Here is a 21,891-nt window from a genome sequence, read left to right as displayed (position 1 = left end):
CCATCCAACCACCTCATCCTCTGTCGTCCCCTTCTCCTCCTGCCCTCAATCTTTCCCAGCATCAGGGTCTTTTCAAATGAGTCAGCTCTTCACATCAGGTGCCCAAAGTATTGGAGTTTCAGCTTCAACATCAGTCCTTCCAATGAACACACAGGACTGATCTCCTTTAGGATGTATCTTAAATACTTATTTACATGTATTGATATATATAATATATCAATATTGGTTAATTAATTATAGCATACGTACCATACTAATGTAAGATGTTATTAAACAATTGTGGAGAACAAAGTGGAGAATTGAGTGTGGGGTACACAGAAACTTTCTATACTATCTTCACAAACTTTCTGTAAATCTAAAATTATTCTAAAATTAAAAGTTTATTTTTAGGGATTTTCCTGGTGGTCCAGTGGTTGCCGTTAGCCTTTGAATGCAAGGGGTGTGGGTTGGATCCCTGGTGGGGAGCTAAGATTCCAATGCCTCCCACCAAAACATCAAAAACATAAAACAAAAATAATATTATAACAAATTCAATAAAGACTTTTAAAATGATCCTGATAATAAAAACCTTTTTTAAAAGTTTTTTTAAATCTAGTAATTTACCCAAATTTAGCTAGTAATCAAGTAATTTGCCCAATACAGCTAGTCTAGAGTCCTTACCAAACCAAATAACTTCAAATTTGAGCTTTTTCCACTACACAAACCCTTCCAATTTTACCCTCTATAAGGGGACGACAGAGGATGAGATGGCTGGATGGCATCATCGACTCATGCACATGAGTTTGGGTGAACTCCAGGAGTTGGTGATGGACAGGGAGGCCTGGAGTGCTGCGATTCATGCGGTCGCAAAGAGTTGGACACGACTGAGAGACTGAACTGAGCATTATAGAAGTATTAGACAATCTGAGTAGTTCCGTAAGAGCAGAACATTTTTTTTCTTTTTCTTTTTTCATTTTGCCTAGCGCACCATTGGTGTTTAGTAAAGCCGCTTGTTAACTACTCACAGAAAGAAGTCACAGAGATCCAAAGAATCTGAGACTTCGAGATAACTTTACCAGGTCCAGTCCATCACACAGCCATCAATACCTCCGGCTCCATCGAGAAGCTTACTAGGCTCTGGGCTCAGAGCCACTCAGCTCTGCAAGGGACCTGGGCTGCCATCTACCGGTAGCTCGTAAGCATCGCCCTCCCCTGGACATATCTTGGGAACTCGTGGGGCTCCCGGGAAGTTGAAGACTCAGGCGCTAATGAAATTACAGAACGTGTGTAACAGTCACATAGTTCAGTCGACACTTATACAAAGCAAAGGCTCTACTTTGGCTCATAAAATTCACAAACTTCTCGCTGACCTACCTCCACAGCTACAGACCTAACTCTTACTGCCTGTGTCCTGCACACCGTAGGCTACAGAAACTGCTCCTCCTCACAGACTTGAGACCCCCGCCAACCAGATTCCCGCATTTTCACAGAATTCTGAAGTTCTTTGCACTACTTTGCAAACCCTACAGACCTCCCCTATTAGGGCAAATACGCGCGCTAACCCAGACGCCTTCACTAAGAGGCTCAAGTTCCGCAGGCAGCTCACACCAGCTCGAAAGCCTGGGAGGGCTCCAACCAGGTTCGGGCGCCCACAAGCTAGCGCTTTGGCGCAGGTTCTGGCTCCCCATCTCCGGCCGGATCTGGTCAGCCCAGGCTGCACACTGTGGGATGAGGCCCCGCCCCTTTAGACCTGTCATCACAGAAGCCGCACGTGTCCGGGGTGGGCCCTCAGGCGACCTGCAGCCATCACTTTGACTCCTCCGCCATCCACTGGGGCCACCGCCGCCAATCAAAACCAGCGGTTCCGGACTGCAGCGCCAGCGCCGGGGTGAGGCCAGCCAGAGAAGGGGTGGGGGGAGGAGAGGCTCCGAGATGGGAGGGGGCTAGCAGTGGAAGCGAGCCTGGCACCGGTTCTGCCAGCCTGGAATCCGAGGGGGCGGATCCTAGTGAAAGGCAAAGACCAGAAGGGGGCGGGGATCAAGGGTGGAGCGGGGACCGGGGTGGGACGAAAGACCAGCAGAGGTTCAATGTGGAGACGCCAAGAAGACGAGAAGGGGCGGAGCCAGAAAGGGGCAGGATCTGAATTACAGGGGAGGAGCCCCAGGAATTAAAGAAACTAGGAAAGGGGACGAGCCAGGGGAAGGTGGGAGGTGGGACAACGGAGAGGGTGGGTCGTGTCGTTGCGGGGGCGGGGCTCGGACCAAAGGGGCGAGGTTTGCAGGCCGAGGCTGCAGCTAGGGCAGCTATGTAACTGCTCCAATCCACTACCTCCCCAGTTGCAACGGGACTCACGGAACTACAGGTGTGGGGCGGGTGAGCGTGGAAGAATGGACTAGTACGGGGGTGCGCTTGGGTAAACATGAGGCGGGAGGATCACGTCAGGGAAGGAAAAGATCTGGAGAAATGCTGGGGTGGGGATGGAGTAAAACAGCTGGGGGAGGAGGGAGGGGCTCAATGTTTGGGCTAAGAGGTGCATTCTCCGGTACCCCTTGTGGGGGAAGGGCGGGAGTGCTTTGTGAGGCTGGGAAGTACAATGTGAAGGGGTGAGGTGAAGTGAAGGGTTGGAGATGATACTTGAGGGGGAGGGGATATGAAAGCGCTTTAGGGGAAAGTGGAGGGGGCGTTGTGTGATGGAGACGGGCTAGTGGTCCAGAGTGTGGGAGGGACTGTGTGGAGGAAGAAGGTATGGGGGCTGTGGGCACTATGTGAGGGGAAGGGGTTGCAGGCCCCAGCTGAGGAGGGAAGAACCCGTAGTGCCTTGACAAAGTCTGGAGGCTTTGTAGAGATTCCAGGAAAAGGTTTTTGTACTGTGTCTCAGGGATGAGGGTGATGGGATTACTGGGATGAAGAAGCCAGTCTGCAGTGTTCCTGGCTCCTCAGTTCCTAACTCCACCTTCAGGCCTGAGCACTCAGAGAGTATGCAGGCCCCACTTGCTACTAGAGCTTGTGTGACTGTATCTGTCTGGATGAGACTGGGATATTTTTCCCTTAGCTGGTGTCCCTGGAGACCCTTCCCCCCTTAGGTTCTGGGTAGCCCCTCACTGTAGTTCCTGTTCCTCTTAGAAGCTTGCCTTAGTCCCTGCCTTTCCCCTCCTCCCCCACTTTGCCCTGCCCTTAAGCTCTGGGTGTGCTCATTTCCCACTTCCTTCCTCGCCTGGGGCCTGGCCTGGTCCTTGCCTGTCTAGGAGCTGTGCCCTGCCCCAGACTTTGTACTCATTGGCCAGAGACCTAGGTAACCAGCAGCAAGGCCCAGACCTCACCCTCACTACTACCAAGGTCTCTCCCTGCAGCTCCCCAAGTGAGTGGTAGATACATTTTTACCACTTGCCACAAACTGATTTCTGCACACTTTTCCTTTTCCTGGGTAGGGAACCCTAATTCCCTCAAAAATTCTGGGCTTCTGTGGGAGAGGGAAATGGTGAGAAATGCTGAGGGTCTGCGAAGCATGCTTTGAGAGGTGAGCCAGTATTGTTGGCTGAACTGGGAAGGGAGGTTCCAGTCTCCACTGGGGGAGGGACAGGGAATGGCTCCCCACCCTCCTGGCTTGGAATCTGACTATCTGAACCAGACTAGGGCCTAGTCTCTGATTCCCTGAGGCGACTTGATGTAGTGCCAGAGTTCTTTTTGCCCCTGGGCAGGCTGCAAGAGGGTGAGAAAGCCTGCTTTCCACACAGTGGCTGAATGAGAGTGACAGTGTTGCTGAAAGGGGCCCCAAGCCAGTCTCCTCTGGCTGAGAGACTGGCTGGGGAGGGAGGGGGTGCCTAAGCCAGACAAAGCCGAGGGGTAGGGTGGGGTAAAGAAGGGCAGGCTGAAGCCTTTTGAGGAGGAGCTGATTACTATGGCAACACAGCTTCCCAGATTGTCTCTCAGAGAGGCGGGCTTAGGGTGGACTCACTCCAGTTTCCTCAAGATTGAGGCATTTGTTTGAGTGGGTGGGGCTTGAAGAGAAAGGGCATTGGTTTGCTATGCAGGGGCTGGAGTATATAGACTTTCTGCTTCCATACAAGCAGCAGAGCATCCAGATGCTTGGACCCATCCTCAGAAAATGGTTAAGAGTGAACAATAGCCATTAGGATGATAGCAGTATAAGGTCAGAGTTCTAGAGGCCTCAGTGGTAATTGTTTATACAAACTCATTTTACAGATTTGGAAATTAAGAAAGAAGAGACTGATATTTTCTCCAGGTCTCATAGTGAAAGACCAGGCATTAGGACCCAGGTCTTCTGATGGCACCCCACTCCAGTACTCTTGCCTGGAAAATCCCATGGACGGAGGAGCCTGGTAGGCTGCAGTCCATGGGGTCGCTAAGAGTCGGACACGACTGAGCGACTTCACTTTCACTTTTCACTTCCATGCATTGGAGAAGAAAATGGCAACCCACTCCAGTGTTCTTGCCTGGAGAATCCCAGGGACGGCGGAGCCTGTGGGCTGCCCTCTATGGGGTCGCACAGAGTTGGACACGACTGAAGCGACTTAGCAGCAGTAGCAGCTTCTGAATACTCTTCACTCAGCCCAGGGGTCAATGTTTCTTTGAGCCAACATTTATTGAGCACCTATTATGTGCCAGGCGCTGATACTGATTCTGGGAGGACTAGCATGAATACAACAGAGTTGCAGCTCTCATGGAGCTTGTATTCTAACCCAGGGAGAAAGAAATGTGTGTGTGGCTGCAGGGGGAGAGAAAAGAGAGGGAGGGGGAAAGAGCTGAAGAGAAGTGCCAGCTGGTGATAACTGCTATGAAAATAATAAAGCAGAGTAAGAATTTAGGGCAGCTAGGTAAAGCCTCTTGATTGTACAACGCTGCTTGCTCTCCCAGAGCACAATGAGGCCTAGAATGTCTTTGATCCTTCCCCCTGAACTACTGTCCCTAGGCTTCTGCAGATGACTAAGGTCTGGGCCTATGGTCTTGGCAGTTAGTTAAAACAAGGTGGGGTCACCAAGGGATTATTTCTTTCCTACAGTGTTGTATGTCTACCTGTCTTCCCAGTAAGCTTTTACTAAGGTAGGCTCTTAGATTGGTACTCTGCAGCTTTGTTCAGGGTGTTGAAAATTCCCTAAATCCTGTTCCTTAGCATTAGGGAACCAGCAAGGAAGTCAGTCCATGGCAACTTCTTTTTCATGGTTTCCTCCCTGGTCTGAGGTGAAGAGAAAGGAAGCTAGAGGAATTGTTACAGGTTTGTCCTTCCTAAGTCTAGGGCACAGGGAGGAAGTAGGGGAGGAGAGCCTCATTCTACTGTCCAGTGACAACTTCAGGGCCCTTAGGGCCTGCACTACAGGCAAGGTAGAAACAAGGACCTTGGGGCTTTGGTGCCTTCTGAACTACAAAAGAATTCACTTCGCTCTTCCAAAGGTACGGCCAGGGAGCATGCCCTGCCTGATGCCAGTTCTCCAGGGCCTCAGTTTGGGTCTTCCCTTTTTTGGCTCTGGTGTTTGCCTCTTTTTTCTACGGAAGACCCCAGTCTTAGCAACCTCTTAAGTTCCAAATTGTCTGACTTCACAAGTGCAGAGGGAAAAGTAGACAAGACTGTTTCTTTTCTTAGCTTGCCCATAGATCAGCCCCTCTAAAAAGTGTCTTAATGTCTAATCCTTGCAAAGGTTTCCATCCTGGTCATTTAAAGAATAGGGCTTGCCAGGTGGCGCTAGTGGTAAAGAACCTGCCTGCTGATGCAGGAAAGACGTAAGAGATGCAGGTTCGATCCCTGGGTCAGGAAGATACCCTGGAGGAGAGCATGGCAATCCACGCCAGTATTCTTGCCTGGAGAATCCAATGGACAGAGGAGCCTAGCGAGCTACAGTAATAAGAGAATAAGAATTAGGAATGCTGGTTCTGCTGCCACTTAATTTGGTTGGGTCTAAGCTGGGCTTGGGGCCCAGTGACTCAGGAGGAGGGTGGGGAGTTTCGAGGGAGTTGTGAGTCATGGGGTGAGCTCTGTCACAAGAGTTGGGCATATTTCCCCCTACTCTGGGCAGAAGCCTTCTGATCCCACTTTCCTGGGTGCTCTGCCTCCTTGAACAAGGGCTTATGAATAGAAAGAGTGCTGGCAGAAAGACTGAAGCAGTTTGATCTCAAAATGAAAGTTTAAAGACATAATGATGTCTAGGTTCCTGAATTAAAATGTATCCCTATCTCAGGAGCCCTTGAAGCCCTCTAATGTAGGCAAAACAACATCAATATAGAGAAAAAGAAGGAAGAATGCCATTTCTCAATGGAAGGAGATGAGATCCCACTTCAAGACCCTTTTATCCTGGCACGAAGGAAGCTTCCTGAGCTTCAACAGCCCTGTGGTCTCTGGTTTGCAAGGCACAGAGAGATGATGGGAGTGGGTATATTTGGAATCTAGTGTTGGAAGAGCAAGCTGACTTTGGGGATTGTCGAACTTTGTCTATGAACGCCCTAGGCCGTCCTATTAACCTTCCTCTGAAGAGGAAGGGCGCAGTGAGAAGTGGGAGGCCGACGTCTTTGAAAGGGTTAAAAGGCAGGGCTGAGAGAGGCTGAGAGGCAGTTGTGGGGTTAAAATGGGCGGGGCAACCCTAGGTAGGCCTGCCCCCTTATGGGCCAATGGACAGGCATCTTTTGAAGGGGGCGTGCCTCACACGTGAGGTCGTGTGGAGGCTGGCCTCCTTTAGGCCAATGAGTATGGTCGCTGAGATGGGGGCGTAGCTTGAGGGGGGCGTGGCGGCCTCTAAGGCGGCAGCGGGGGTGTGAGGGGAGCTGGGCGGGGCGGGCTGCCCCATCAGCTGGTAGGAAATGGCCTGTGAGTCAGAGGGGCAGCGGAGTCGGCTTCGCGGAGCCGGGGCGGCCACGGGGAGGGACAGTCGCGGGGAGGGGCGCGGCAGCGGCTTGGGGGCTGCGGGCGCCAGGGCCCGCTAGTGTTGCACACGAAACTGACAGAGAAGAACCTAGCAGAGCGGGACTCAGCCTGAGCCACCCTTTGTCTGGGTTGGGGGCCCGAGGCGGGGAGGACCGGGCATTCGAGGGGAGGGACTGGGACTGGACGGAAGGGCCCGGAGCAGCGGCGCCGCGGCGGAGCCAATTTGGGAACGGGGTGAGTTTGTGGTAGGGGGAAATAGCAAATCTCCGAAGCTCCAGTAGGGAATGGGGCCTGTCCCAGGTTGTGAGGAGGAGAAAGGTGAGGCAGGACCTGGGAGGCTAAATAGGAGGTGGGGGATCGGTCAGAACAAGGAGTCCTAGAGCCCGGGTGCTGGGGTGAGTCTCCTGGGCTCATTTTGGAGGAGGTGCTAAGATTTGCTTCCTCTCCAGGAAGGGTGGAGGGCTCTAGGCCAGAGGCAAGGTGTTTGGTGAAATAGCACAGGGTAACCTACCTACCCACAGTAGTGGTCCTTGGGAATGGCCTCCCTAGTTTGTGCAGACGCCTGGGGGACAAAATGTAGAGCAGCTGGTAGCAGTTCTTTCTGAACTGGGTGAATGTGGAAAGCACATGAAGAATTCTTCTTGCCACCTTCCTTGATCAGGGTAGAAATGGATATCTTTAATACTGAAGGGAAAGGGAAGGTAAGTCTGGGAGCTCAACACCCACCTATCCCACCTCTCAGGCCTAGCAGGTGTCTGAAGGTACAGACCCCATGGTATTATGGGACTTGTTGTTTTTTCTGGCCTTGCTCCCTTGGCATGTTGGGAGCTGTAGTCCTTGCCAGCCACAGCTTGGCACAGCTGTTTGATGCCAGCTGCTGCCCACCCCTTCCCAGAGTGAGATTTGGCCTATCCTGCCCCTCCCCCTCCCCATGTCCTGCCCCATGAGTCAGCTTGAAGCCATGGACTAGAGCCAGACTGGCTGGGTGGCAGAGAAGTGAGTCTTAGAGCTTTTCATTGACAGGGCAGGAACTGAGAGGGCTCTGGGGTAATGAGCAGATGCCAGTCATGCTGGGGTCAAGTAGGGCATCTTGTCATCATGATGCTTCCCCAGGGCAAGGGCTGAAGAGGTCAACTGGGATGACCTAGGGGTGGGAGTGCTAAGGAAAAGGCCCTTCCTGAATCTGTACAGGGTGGGTAGAGGCAAGGAGGGAAGAGTTGAGTACAGGTTGTACCCTCTGACAATGCTGCCATTGGCATCCTGCCCTTTCCAGACACCCCACCCACCACAGGGAACCAGAATTTTCTTAGGGCTTCTAGTTCTAATGAGAACTTGGTGAAACAGGATAGTGTAGGGTGCAGTGATGGGAACTTGGTGTAGGAAAGCTTTTCAGTCCCTAGATGCAAAGCTTCCCTTTTTCCCTGCCTCCCGCCCCCGTTTCTGTTGTCACTGATTCTCCTCATACAATTAATCTCCCTGCTTCTCTCATGTTGGGAGTTCTTCTCTGCACTCTCCGCTGCCCAGATCTCTGGGGCTTGTATTCTACTTTTCTGAGCCCTGCTATGTGCCTACCCCGTGCCTGGAGTCAGGCAGAGGATTCAAGTAAAACCTATCTTCAAGAACCCCATAGTCAGTCTTACCTACAAGAGCAAGCAAAACTGTCGCAGGATTACAGGAGACAGTGACACTGCCGTAAGTGAAGTCTCAGAAGAGACAAATATTTATGCTCCAGGACAGCCAGAGGAAGTTTTATGGAGAGGATGGCATTTGGCCTAGCCAAGGAGGAAGGGTAAGACTTGGATAGGCATAGGGGGACATTCCCCCCTGAAAAGGAAAGTGTTTTGTGGATAGCAGGCAGCAAAGGCGACTGACCAAAGCATAAGTTTGATCCTGCGTGCAGTGTTTTCTCCCGTGAAGGAAGAGAGCCTTTGATTTGACATCCCCTCACCCAATATGGGCTCCTGAGGGTGGACGAGTTAGTGAAGACCATCTTGTACCCAGGCAGAAAAGCAGTGGTTTGAGTTTTGGGGTGTTGGATGTGTTGGGGAGGAGTAGCGAGGCACTCCAGCTGTCTGGCTGTCACTGCCTTATCTCTAGTTTGCAGAGCCTGGGGGAGGGGCAGGCCCTGGAGAGTGTCTTCTAGCAGTGCTTCCTCCACACCCTGCCCCCTCTAGACTTGTTTTTGGTTAGATTTGTTGCTTCCTGTTAAAGGGACAGACTGCTGGGGACAATTGGGAGTTTAACTCTGAAAGACCCACTTTGAGCTAGCCTGAGGTTTGTACTTCCAAGGAGCCCTGATTGGGGGGGGATATTTTTATAAGACCTCTGCCCTGAGAATTATGGAGTGGCATTTGTTCCTTTAGAGATAGGTAGATGGGAAGGAGTTGGGTAACTCAGTGGCCTTGACTAGGAGAGTTGAATTCTTGCCTTGGCCACCTTTCAGTTGTCATGGTCTTTTGGATCTTGGGGTTTCTCATCCCCCATCTCATTTAGGGCAGGAGTCCCCCAGCTGGTGGCCCTGACAAGTAGTTTTCCTCCCTCAACTTACTTGTCACATCCTATTACAATGAGCTAAGACCTGCCACTCTGTGACTCTTTGTACAACCCAGTTCTGCCCTCTGGGCCCTGGATCCCAAGACTACTGCTTCCGTCTCTGCAGGGGTACTGTGAAGGAGTATGTCCTCTATAAACTGGAGGAGGATGTCCTGGGGTATACTCTGTGAGCGCAGCCCTCCCACTGGCTCCAGAGATCCTGGCTTATGCCAGGCTTATCCCATTTTTCTTTCCTCAGGGTCCAGCTGAGCCTAGGAGCTGCACGGAATGGTGGCAGTCACCTTGCCAGTGCAGCAGGCATGGACCAGACTGCAAGCTAGGAGAGCAAGACATCAGCCAGGAAGAGAGAACACACAGCTAGGCTTAAGGCCTCTTCATCGGGGTGAGTGCCAGAGAGAGGGAGGGGGAGCAGATTCAGTTAGAAACCTGAGCGAAACAGGTCACCTGTTCAGCAGCTTTGAGCGTGTCCTCTGTATTCCATCAATCCATCTGGGGCATTTAGTTATCTTCACCCCCCTGGAACCTCACAAGGTCACCTCTCCAGTCCAGGGGAGGATCTGAATTTCATCTGGGAGGGAGACGATTCATGGATTCCTCTCACCATCTTTTCTTCTCTTCTCTTGCACAGATGTCCCCAGGCCCCCCAGCCCAAGCCCAGCATAAAGGCTGTGGGGGGGGTCCCCCCTGACCGAAGGCGGGGCTTCATGCGCCACGTGCAGGCGGAGACGTCTCCATCCTCAGAGCCAGAGGCTGGCCCTTCGCAGCCTGCAGTCAGGCAGGGGGCCCTCCAGGGTGGCCTGCTCATGGGCTACAGCCCAGCGGGGGGGGCGACATCCCCCGGGGTCTACCAGGTATCCATCTTTTCCCCTCCAGCTGGTGCCTCTGAGCCTCCTAGGGCCCTGAAACGGCCAGCCCCACCTACCGAGGGTCCCAGGGAACTGAAGAGAGGCCCCGGACTAGGGGCCAGAGAGGGACTGTCCCCTGAAGAGCCACCTACTGTGGGGCTCTTGGGCCCAGAGGGACTGGGGCTGAAACTGGGCGTGGCCAGCCAACATTTCTGCCATCACGGCCTCTGTGTTGTGGAACAAGGAGGTAGCTCCACCTCACCTTGGACTTCGGGGGCCCGAAGTTCCCCCTTGCCCCCATCAAATGCTTCCTGCAGTACTTTGCACACCAGAGACTGGGCTTCCCCAGATCCAAGGGGACAGGGGTCCCTGGGGTCGTCCCTGGGGCCAGCCCCTCCAGGCCAGCTGCACACACTTGACACTGATTTGCACAGTCTTGCACAAATAGGGGGTAAGAGCCTAGTGTCTGGGGTGGGCAATGGGGGCAGCCCCTGGCCTAGGGAGTCCCCTGGCACTGCCAATGGGTGCAGCCCCGAGCACACACCCCCTGGCCCCGGACCTCCAGGCCCCTGCCCCACCAAGCGAAGGCTGCTTCCTGCTGGAGAAGCCCTGGATGTCAGCTCTGAGGATGAGGGGCCAGCCCCTCGGAGGCGCCGGGGAACCCTGGGCCACCCTCCTGCTGCCAACAGTTCTGATGCCAAAGCCACACCCTTCTGGAGCCACCTGCTGCCTGGGCCCAAGGAGCCTGTGCTGGTAAGCCAGGAGAGGAAGTAGTCTGCTCTTACGTGGATATCTGTGTGAGGAAAGGTGATGGCTTGAGGTATGTTCCTATGAGAGCTTGTGATGAGCCTGGCTTCTATCTAGTGTCCTTACCTAATCTTTCCTCTCCACAGGACCCAACAGACTGTAATCCCATGGGGCGGAGGCTGAAAGGTGCCCGTCGCCTGAAGCTGTAAGTGCCCTGCTTCTCCCTGAAAATGGGGCAGAAGTCTGTAATTCTCTTTCCAACCCCAGGCAAGGGGACCTCAGGGAAGGGGCCTTAGGTGGGGCCAAAGGACAATAGCAAACATCCCAGAACATCTCAAGTCAACCAGCCCACTCGTGCGTCCTCTCCCCTACCAGGAGCTCCCTTCGAAGCCTCCGGAAGGGACCAGGCCTGCTGAGCCCTCCCAGTGCCTCCCCTGTTCCTGCCCCTGCTGTCAGCCGTACCCTGTTGGGCAACTTTGAGGTAGTTCCCTTTGGATTCCTTGATTGGTGGGTCTTGCAGGAAGGGATGGTAGCATGTGGCTTGGATAGATAAGGAAAACAGATAGCATCTTTCTCACATGTTTCCCTACCCTAACCCCAGGAATCATTGCTGCGAGGACGCTTCGCACCGTCCGGCCGCATTGAGGGCTTCACAGCAGAGATTGGAGCTAGTGGATCCTACTGCCCTCAGCATGTCACGCTGCCCGTCACTGTCACCTTCTTTGATGTTTCTGAACAAAATGCCCCGGCTCCCTTCCTGGTATGACCTGACCTCAACCCAAAGGGCATGAGGGGTTAGAAGCAGGAGGTATTCTTTTTTTTTTTTCAATTAACAATGCAAAAGACTTTATTGGGAAAAGGCACTCAGGTGGAGAGCAGTGGTTGAACTCCTCTGGAGGGATTCTTGAGATGTTCTTACCTAAGAGTCAGGGCCTAGTGGGAGAGAACTCTTGTATGGGGCAGGGGCCAAGTCCCAGAATGAGAGATGGTGGAGATGGATGAGTGGTCTGGGAAATCTCCCACACCCTACTTGACTGATAACTCCTTGGCCTTCCCAGGGCGTCGTGGACCTGAGTCCCCTGGGGAGGAAGGGTTACAGCGTGCCCAAGGTGGGCACCATCCAAGTGGTGAGTTTTCCCCGAGGGGGACTGGGAGTGGGGAGTGGAAATCATCCCCTCGACCCTACCAACCTTGCCTGTGCTGTCCCCAGACCTTATTTAACCCCAACCAGACTGTGGTGAAGATGTTCCTCGTGACCTTTGACTTTTCGGACATGCCTGCTGCCCATATGACCTTCCTGCGCCACCGCCTCTTTTTGGTGCCTGTGGGTGAGGAGGGGAATGCTGGCCCCACCCGCCGCCTCCTCTGCTACTTATTGCACCTCAGGTGAGGACAGGGCCCCGGGGCCACTGGGCAGGAGGCCTAGGTATCTTTTCCACAACCCAGGTATGTCCTTCCTGAATAGGATCTCCCCTCGCTTCTTATCAGTCTGGAGTCTTACTTTGATCACCCTGTCCTCCCCCAGGTTCCGGAGCTCCCGCTCAGGCCGCTTAAGCCTGCATGGCGACATCCGCCTGCTTTTTTCCCGCCGGAGCCTGGAACTGGACACAGGGCTCCCCTACGAACTGCAGGCTGTGACCGAGGCCCCTCACAATCCACGTTATTCACCTTTGCCCTGACTGTCAATGCCCTGAACCCCTCTGGGCCAAGGACCTGCCCATCCTGCTCCATCTTGGACAGAGTGAATACCTGGAGAGGTGGCGAGAGACCTTCAGGCTTGAATTAAAGCCCTCGACATGCTCATGCCCAAATTGACCGTTTGGGTGTTTAAAGCTTCTGACCTTACCACACTCTGCCCTGTTCTGGGTCCTCCACGTGTCGGCCCCACCCTTGGGATTTCCCAGGCTGGCTGCGACGGTGGGGAGGAACTGGAGCTACCCCAAGGTTGTCCTAAGTTCCCAGGCAAGTCATGCCAGCATTGCCTCCCTGTCCTGGGCAGGGGCCATTTATTATTTTATTTATTTTTAATTTATAATTTATTCAAATTGGATTGCCTTGGTAACCTCCCAAACCTGATAATTGGCATTGCCCCCCCTCCTTTCCCACTCTCAGATATTGCTCCAACCTCAGGAGTTGAAGAGGCTGATGTGGGGGCTGTGGGAGAAGTATTCTCCCTCAGCTGAGAGCAGAGAAGTTATCCCAGAAGAACTGAGTCACCAGCCAAAGGCTCAGCTTCCCCTGTCCATCCCAATGCCTTTCACTTCCCTGACCTCACCCCTCCTGAAAGCCAACTTGTGTGTGTGTATGTTTGTGTGTGTGTGTGTTGTGTGTGTGGTATGTATGTGAGAGAGAGTGTGTGCATGCAGTTGTGCACACATCTAGGACTCCAGACTCCGGTTGTCCCTCTCCTTCTTCTGCCTGTGTCTCTTTGCTTTGGGGTCCTGACTGAGGAAGGTGTTCAGGGTACAGAGTCAGGGCCAAGGACTAGGGTGCCTCCTCCTTCCTGGCCAGATTCTGACCCACCTACCTCAGTTGGGGTGAGGGGCACCCCTCAAACTCAGTCATGTAGTTACCAACTACCCTATTCCCCAGTCTAGACTCTGACCCAGCCTTAGCTCTGATGCCTGGGGCTGGGCTGAGGGGAACAAACATTTGCTGAAACTTGAAAAAAAAAACAACCCAGGAAAAAAATCGCACCTGGTACTTTTTTTTTTTTTTTTTTAAGAAAAAAAAAAGAAAGAATAAACTCTTGTTTGGAAACTTGAACTAAGCCTTACTTATTCTGTTGGGGACAGCATGGGAATGGGGATGGGAGGACCTAACTGGAGCTGGGACTCTGCCCTTTCCCAGGGAAAAGGTGTGAGGCCAGGAGGTTTAGGGGAGACCCCCATGATTCTTAGGGTCTGGTCTAGCTCTTTTAATATAATGGGGTGGCGTGATGGGGAAGGTTCTGCCATGAAAGCTGAACTTCGAATGTAGATCTGGATTCTTATACAGGTTCTATTGATGATTTTAGCTCCTCTGAGTTTCAGCACTCTGATATGTAAAATGAGGATGACTAGGCAAGTCCTATGTGCCAGAGCATCAGAAATGTGTGCAGGGTGAATGCTGAATTTTGGGGCTGTGTGCTGCACCATGGTGTGTAAAGGAACCTGGCCTAATAGACCCTGACGGGGTAGAGGTAGAAAAGCTATGGTGCCTTGGGAAAAGATGGGAGAGAAATCTCAGTCCAATCACTGTTAGGCCCAATCACCATGGCAACTGGAATGGGGTCAGTCCCCAGTGGGAGGGCTGGGTACGACACAGCAGGACTACCAGAGAATGTCACCATGGCAACCTTGGCTCTGAGGCAGCGCCAGTCGCCTGGTCGCTATGGTGACAGATGGGGCGATTATACGCTCAGAAGGGTAAACTGAGTCTCCAGTGGGGGTAAAGAACTCTGGGAGGCTTATCTGGGCCACCTACACGTGGGAAATAGCCTCCAGTTGGTCACTGTGTTGGGAAGCTTGGGCTTGTTCAGAGAGAACAAGAACCTTCGGCCTTGGGCGCTCTCTGGAAGATCTGGGTCTCACCGGGAGCAACTTGACTCACGCTTCTGCCAAGTAATGCTGATTGGCTGAGTATGGGAGGGGGAGGGGAAAGAGGAAGACCGGAAGTACATCCGGGGGAGTGGAAATACGGGAGGAAAGGCTCAGGTCCGGACATCTAGAGCGACCGCTCTGCTACGCGTCTCGTTGGTTCCGGAGGTCCCTGTGGCCGTGGGAAATGCTGGCGCGCGCGGCGCGGGGGACTGGGGCCCTTTTGCTGAAGGTGAGTGCGAGGCATCCTTTTCTAAGGATCAGGCCAGAAATCACCTGGGTCTTCAACTGGGAATGGGCCAGATTCTAAGTTTGGGGAGAGAACTGAGGTCGGAGGTTATGGTACTCACATGAGTCCCTCTCCGAGAACCCTTTAGGGTTGTGGTTTAGGAACTTGACTCCCGGACGGGCGCCGAAAGGGGCGGGCTGCCTGGCTGGCTGGGCCTCTGCAAATCCCCTTCTTCCTTTCAGGGCTCCGTCCAGGCTTCTGCCCGCGCTCCGCGCCGCGCCTCCTCTGGATTGCCCCGAAACACCGTGGTCCTGTTTGTGCCACAGCAGGAGGCCTGGGTGGTGGAGCGAATGGGCCGATTCCACCGGATCCTGGAGCCTGTGAGAACCTCTTCTGCCCACCACGGGCCAGCCTGAATCCCAATTCCCTCACGACATGGGGGGATGGGGTGAGACCTTGGTGGGGCCTGCCTTCGCCTTTGGCTTCTAAACACCCTAGACCAAACCCGGCAGGGCCCAGACTGTTGACCGTCATACCCATCTTACCACCTTTTCCTATTGCCCTAGCATCCCACAGGCCCCATGTTGGGAATCTCTTCTGTTTACCCTCTCAGTTCCACCTGTCTGCATGGAGAAGGCTACTCTGCTGGCTCCTGTTCCCTTAATTTTCCCTTCCATTCGAAGATCCAGCCTGGCATTTCTACCCTTACCTTCCTATCTATCAGTGTCATCCCAAGTCTTCTGTTTTCTGGGCAGAATCTATATTGATTGCCTACCCACTCCAGGCCTAGCTTAGATTCCAACCCTACAGTCCCACGTCCTTCTGAAGACCTATGACTCTTCTTCCCAGGGCTTGAATATCCTCATCCCTGTGTTAGACCGGATCCGATATGTGCAGAGTCTCAAGGAAATTGTCATCAACGTGCCTGAGCAGTCTGCTGTGACACTTGGTGAGGGGTGCGGGGTGACACGGGTTCTCTGAGGCCGTTAGGCCATGGTGGCAGGAGAAAGAGCTCATTGGAACCCAGGGGCCTGACCTTCTTTCTCTCCTGCTCCCGCACCTACAGACAATGTAACGCTGCAAATTGATGGAGTCCTTTACCTCCGAATCATGGACCCCTACAAGGTATCTACCTTTGCAGCTCCTGAGTTGCTCTCCTTCCTAAAATCCTGCCCCAAACCACTTACAGTCTCCATGCCCCTTTCAGGCAAGCTATGGTGTGGAAGACCCTGAGTATGCTGTCACCCAGCTAGCTCAGACAACCATGAGATCAGAGCTCGGCAAACTCTCTCTGGACAAAGTCTTCCGGGTAAGGGGATCTGAGCCAGAGTTAGGGTTTGAGGACTCATACCTGGCACTCAGTCCTTTCTGGGATCAGTCTCTGGACCTTCTTCACCTAGCCTCCTGATAGGTGAGTTGAGGCCATGGAACTTCCACCTCTCGTCCTCCAGGAGCGGGAGTCCCTCAATGCTAGCATCGTGGATGCCATCAACCAGGCTGCCGACTGCTGGGGCATCCGCTGCCTCCGTTATGAGATCAAGGATATCCATGTACCACCCCGGGTGAAGGAGTCCATGCAGATGCAGGTGGAGAACGGGGGGAGTGGGGAAGACTACTTCAGGAGACTCCAGTTGCATGGGAAACCTGGACCCTCTTCCTTACTGAAATGGGTCCAACTGCAGATCGGTGTCAGGTCTTTCTTTTACTCTGGTTTCTCGTTGCTTGGGGCTTCTAGGTGGAGGCAGAGCGGCGGAAACGGGCCACAGTTCTAGAGTCTGAGGGGACTCGAGAGTCAGCCATCAATGTGGCAGAGGGAAAGAAGCAGGCACAGATCCTGGCCTCCGAGGCAGAGAAGGCTGAACAAATAAATCAGGCAGCAGGTCAGCAGAGGGTAGAGGCTGAGGGATGAACAGGGTGTGGGTCTTTGAAGGTTGGTAAGGACAGAAGCTTTGGGGTACCCTGACCTCATAGATCAAGGTCTGTCTCTTCTTTTCTTTCAGGAGAGGCCAGTGCAGTTCTGGCCAAGGCCAAGGCTAAAGCTGAAGCTATTCGAATCTTGGCTGCAGCTCTGACACAACATGTGAGAGGCTCCTGGGTGGGAGTAGGGATGGGATTTGGCAATAGAAGGGGTTCTCTCTTCTACCCTGGGGGAAATTCTTGCTTTTTTCGGTTCCATTGAGCCGCATTCTGTGATCTCTTGTATTGTGATTTGCATGTCCTCTTTCTAGGAACCTGATTTCTCTCTACTTTCTTCCTTCCTTCCCCTCCAAGTCTGTGATCTCTGATTTTTATCCTCCTTGTGGCCACAGAATGGAGATGCAGCAGCTTCACTGACTGTGGCCGAGCAGTACGTCAGCGCGTTCTCTAAACTGGCCAAGGACTCCAACACCATCCTGCTGCCCTCCAACCCCGGTGACGTTACCAGTATGGTGGCTCAGGTTAGAGTGCCCTGAGGACCCAGCACAGCACCAGTGCCAGAGACCAAGACTGTCCCGCCACCATCGTCACTTCCACCATAGAGACTTTTAGAGTGCCCTGAGACCTACACCTCTCTTCGTCCCCTGAATGAAACACTCCACTCATCCCTGATGGAAGGAAACCCCTTGAGACATCCTTTTTTTTGCAGATACCTGTATTAGCATTTTGAGGGTGACCCCGCGCTGGGAGTGTGTAACATTCCTAGAATAGACTCCAAAACTTTTAAGACTGAGGCTTAAGAGAGAGAAAGGGAAAACAAGTTTACTGGCCCCAGCTCTCCCTTCTTCCTTTGAGCCATTGGTGTGTTGGGCTGTGCCTCCTGCCATGTGTCCTGATGGCTGTCTCTCTGACCCTCTCCTTAGGCCATGGGTGTGTATGGGGCCCTCACCAAAGCCCCGATACCGGAAGCCCAGGACTCAGTCTCCAGCAGGAGCAGCAGAGATGTCCGGAGCACAGATGCGAGTCTGGATGAGGAACTTGATCGAGTCAAGCTGAGTTAATGGAGCTGGGCTTGGGCAGGGAGGTGGGGGACAGGGAAGCAGCACCGCCAGACTCTGGTTCTAGCCTCCCTGCCAAGATTTTGGTTATTATTTTTTTATTTGAACTTTAATCATGTAATAAACTGGCCAATGGCAAACTGAAACTGTCCTCTTTGCTTGGGGAATGAAGTTGGGAAAGTCACCAGTGTTTTCCTTGGATGACTTCTGCCAACCTCCAGTCCTGTCAGGTCTTGGGAACCGATTCCTCCGTGAATAAGAATGAACCTCGTGTCAGTCATCCTGCCTGTCTTCAGGAGAAGCTGTGGGATATAGTGGAAGGATTAAGCCATATGTCTACCAAACTGCCAGCTGGGGAGAGTAGTCCCCCCTCTTGCTAAGTGTGGGGCTGTGAATTTGAGCAAGTATTGGGGTTTTATTAAAGGGAAAGAGGACTGCCCTTGTAGAGTAGTGCTGCCTAATGCTCATCGGGTCCTCGGGGACTGAGGACACTCATTCGTTCATTCAAAGACATTGAATCATGTCTACCATGTGCCAAGCTCAATGTTAGACATAGGTTACAAAAGAACCCAAACCCAGTCATCCCTGTTTTCACAGGAAGCAGACTGAGGTACAAAGTGATGCGTGCTGAGGTGGAGGAAAGTTCTGGCTGAGGGATCCTGTGGGGAGGAGCATGTCACTGTGGGCAGCAAGGTTACTAACCCTGCCACTGGGCTCAGGCTGGAAAAACTGATGGACTCATCAGATGATGGTTTGGGACTAAGATATGCAAAGATCCATGGCTCCAAAGAAGTTAGAACTTCTGGCTGAAGGGTGGGGTATTAAGGGATGTGACTGTGTGGCAAAGGCCAAATCTCAGGGAGATAGGGTCCTGAAAGCTTGGACTTTATCGAGGGGAGGCTGATGCATAGGCGTGAAGGGTTTTTTCCCCTTCCCATGAAGAATTTTAAGACGATTAAGGTAATCAGTGTTTAGATAGAGCCGCCCTGCTGCTATGTGGTCAGGGGATCTGAAAGAGATGGGAGGCTGGAAGGACAGTAAGAGGGCTGCCTCAGTGGTCCTAGAGGGTTAACAGAGAAGGGGCTTTGGGGATGAAGGCAGAGGGATATTTCAAAATATTTCTGAATTAGAATTTATTTATCCATTTAATAACTGCTTATTGAATCCCAACTATACGCCAGGAATAGAGGATACAGTAATAAAATTTCCTACTCTCAATGAACTTACATTCTATTTGGAGGGGACAAATCGTTAATAAGATGCTGATGAGTTGTGCTACAGAGGAAATTAAAGGAAGGGAGATGGTGAACTTGATGGGGCTGTAACATTAAGTAGCGTGTTGCAGGAAGCCTCACTGATGGTGCATTTAAGCTTAGACATGGAGATGAGGGGAAGAGACACCTGGCCATCTGGGAGTAAAGCTAACAGGAGATTGCAGACACACCTAAGGCAGAGAGTGGCTGCCTTACTGGGAAGAGCTAGGAGCTGCAGTGGATGGGACACAGTTCGGGAAATAAAGGGCAGCTAGATGAATCAGATAAGGAGGTGGGGAGAGGGTGTGTAGATTGCTAGGGCCACTAAAATCATTTGGGCTCAACTCTGAGATGAGAAACCACTGGAGAGGTTTTCTGTTTTGTTTTAAATGGTAGTTTTTCTGAGATAATTCACATACACTGCAATTCACCTGCTTCAAGTGTGAATTCAATAATGTGTAATATGTTCATATGTCGTGCAACTGTCACAGTCGAACATTTTCATCACTGCTCTCCCATTCCCACCCTGCCACAAAACCCGGTGCCCATCAGCAGTCATTCCTCTCTCCCCTGGGCCCTAGACAACCACTAATTTACTTTCTGTGTCTGTAGCTTTATGTATTCTTATAAATGGGAAAAGTACGTGCTAGTTTGTGATAGGTTTTTTCCTACTTAGCATGTTTTTAAGGTTCGTTCATGTAGCAGCATGTAACCACTTGTAATACTTTATCTTTCTTTTTTAATTGGCAAACAATATTCTGTTGTATAGATATAACATATTTTGTTCATCCATTCATCAGTGAAGGCCATTTGGGATGTTTTCACCTTTTGGCTATTATGATAAGGCTACTGTGAACCTTCATGTGCACATTTTTGTGTGGCCACATGTTTTTCCTTTCCCTTGGGTATATACCTACAAGTGGAATTGTTGGGTTATATGGTAAGTCTGTTTAACCTTCTGAAGAACTGCCAAACTTTTCAAAAGCTGATGTACCATTTTACAATTCCAACTGCAGTTGGACCATTCAGTTCAGTTCAGTTCAGTTCAGTTGCTCAGTCGTGTCCGACTCTTTGCGACCCCATGAATCGCAGCACGCCAGGCCTCCCTGTCCATCACCAACTCCCGGAGTTAACTCAGACTCACGTCCATCGAGTCAGTGATGCCATCCAGCCATCTCATCCTCTGTCGTCCCCTTCTCCTCTTGCCCCCAATCCCTCCCAGCATCAGAGTCTTTTCCAATGAGTCAACTCTTCACATGAGGTGGCCAAAGTACTGGAGTTTCAGCTTTAGCATCATTCCTTCCAAAGAAATCCTAGGGCTGATCTCCTTCAGAATGGACTGGTTGGATCTCCTTGCAGTCCAAGGGACTCTCAAGAGTCTTCTCCAACACCACAGTTCAAAAGCATCAATTCTTTGGCACTCAGCTTTCTTCACAGTCCAACTCTCACATCCATACATGACAGTATGACCTAAATAAAATCCCTTATGATTATACAGTGGAAGTGAGAAATAGATTTAAGGGACTAGATCTGTTGATAGAGTGCCTGATGAACTATGGACGGAGGTTTGTGACATTGTACAGGAGACAGGGATCAAGACCATCCCCAAGAAAAAGAAATGCAAAAAAGCAAAATGACTGTCTGAGGAGGCCTTACAAATAGCTGTGAAAAGTAAAGGAGAAAGAAAAGATATACCCATTTGAATGCAGAGTTCCAAAGAATAACAACAAGAGATAAGAAAGCCTTCCTCAGCAATCAATGCAAAGAAATAGAGAAAAATAATAGAATAGGAAAGACTAGAAATCTCTTCAAGAAAATTAGAGATACCAAGGGAACATTTCATGCAAAGATGGGCTCAATAAAGGACAGAAATGGTATGGACCTAACAGAAGCAGAAGATATTAAGAAGAAGTGGCAAGAAAACACAGAAAAACTGTACAAAAAAGATCTTCACGACCCAGATAATCACAACGGTGTGATCACTCACCTAGAACCAGACATCCTGGAATGTGAAGTCAAGTGGGCCTTAGGAAGTATCACTATGAACAAAGCTAGTAGAGGTGATGGAATTCCAGTTGAATTATTTCAAATCCTAAAAGATGATGCTGTGAAAGTGCTGCACTCAATATGCCAGCAAATTTGGAAAACTCAGCAGTGGCCACAGGACTGGAAAAGGTCAGTTTTCATTCCAATCCCAAAGAAAGGCAGTGCCAAAGAATGCTCAAACTACCGCACAATTGCACTCATCTCACATGCTAGTAAAGTAATGCTCAAAATTCTCCAAGGCAGGCTTCAGCAATACATGAACTGTGAACTTCCAGATGTTCAACCTGGATTTAGAAAAGGCAGAGGAACCAGAGATCAAATTGCCAACATCCGCTGGATCATCGAAAAAACAACAGAGTTCCAGAAAACATCTGTTTCTGCTTTATTGACTATGCAAAAGCCTTTGACTATGTGGATCACAATAAACTGTGGAAAATTCTGAAAGAGATGGGCATACCAGACCACCTGACCTCCCTCTTGAGGAACCTGTATGGAGGTCAGGAAGCAACAGTTAGAACTGGACATGAAATAACAGACTGCTTCCAAGTAGGAAAAGGAGTACATCAAGGCTGTATATTGTCACCCTGCTTATTTAACTTCTATGCAGAGTACATCATGAGAAACACTGGGGTGGAAGAAGCACAAGCTGGAATCAAGATTGCTCGGAGAAATATCAATAACCTCAGATATACAGATGACACCACCCTTATGGCAGAAAGTGAAGAGGAACTAAAGCGCCTCTTGATGAAAGTGAAAGTGGAGAGTGAAAAAGTTGGCTTAAAGCTCAACATTCAGAAAACGAAGATCATGGCATG

General features: G+C 51.4%; 2 protein-coding genes across 7 annotated transcripts; both read left to right on the top strand.

Moving 5' to 3' along the window:
* Positions 1–1,784: 1,784 nt before the first annotated feature.
* ATOSB (atos homolog B) lies at positions 1,785–13,761 on the top strand. 6 transcript variants are annotated; one of them, XR_003035870.2, is made up of 10 exons: positions 2,242–2,341; positions 9,642–9,785; positions 10,032–11,001; positions 11,142–11,200; positions 11,371–11,476; positions 11,597–11,755; positions 12,054–12,122; positions 12,206–12,381; positions 12,521–12,957; positions 13,108–13,761. XR_003035870.2 is itself a non-coding variant. In XM_005210077.5 (9 exons), exons 3-9 carry the CDS (start codon positions 10,108–10,110, stop codon positions 12,672–12,674), a joined length of 1,617 nt encoding a protein of 538 aa, XP_005210134.1. In that variant the 5' UTR covers positions 1,785–1,867; positions 9,642–9,785; positions 10,032–10,107; the 3' UTR covers positions 12,675–13,761. The 6 variants fall into 6 exon arrangements, 5 of the variants coding, with proteins under 5 accessions (XP_005210134.1, XP_010806232.1, NP_001014893.1 ...); XM_005210077.5 differs by lacking the exon at positions 2,242–2,341 and adding an exon at positions 1,785–1,867 and having other exon boundaries at positions 12,521–13,761; XM_010807930.4 differs by having other exon boundaries at positions 2,242–2,352; positions 12,521–13,761.
* Positions 13,762–14,659: 898 nt separating this feature from the next.
* Positions 14,660–17,919, top strand: STOML2 (stomatin like 2). Its single transcript, NM_001038068.1, is given in 10 exon segments — positions 14,660–14,805; positions 15,045–15,182; positions 15,652–15,751; positions 15,869–15,927; positions 16,010–16,111; positions 16,254–16,388; positions 16,538–16,682; positions 16,803–16,882; positions 17,112–17,240; positions 17,643–17,919. Coding segments are annotated over 10 exon segments (1,071 nt in total). The 5' UTR covers positions 14,660–14,760; the 3' UTR covers positions 17,781–17,919.
* Positions 17,920–21,891: the final 3,972 nt, after the last annotated feature.

This window comes from Bos taurus, chromosome 8 (genome assembly GCF_002263795.3).
Source record: "Bos taurus isolate L1 Dominette 01449 registration number 42190680 breed Hereford chromosome 8, ARS-UCD2.0, whole genome shotgun sequence".
Lineage (NCBI taxonomy): Eukaryota > Metazoa > Chordata > Mammalia > Artiodactyla > Bovidae > Bos > Bos taurus.
Note: the sequence above shows the minus strand (reverse complement) of the source record. Positions and strands in the feature narration are given on the sequence as shown.

Excerpts from the sequence above, each read along its gene's own strand:
- ATOSB (XM_005210077.5), top strand. The coding sequence starts at position 10,108 with ATGCGCCACGTGCAGGCGGAGACGTCTCCATCCTCAGAGCCAGAGGCT. Across the intron at positions 11,201-11,370 it reads GGTGCCCGTCGCCTGAAGCT|GAGCTCCCTTCGAAGCCTCC; the intron begins GTAAGTGCCCTG and ends CTCCCCTACCAG. Across the intron at positions 11,756-12,053 it reads ATGCCCCGGCTCCCTTCCTG|GGCGTCGTGGACCTGAGTCC; the intron begins GTATGACCTGAC and ends TGGCCTTCCCAG.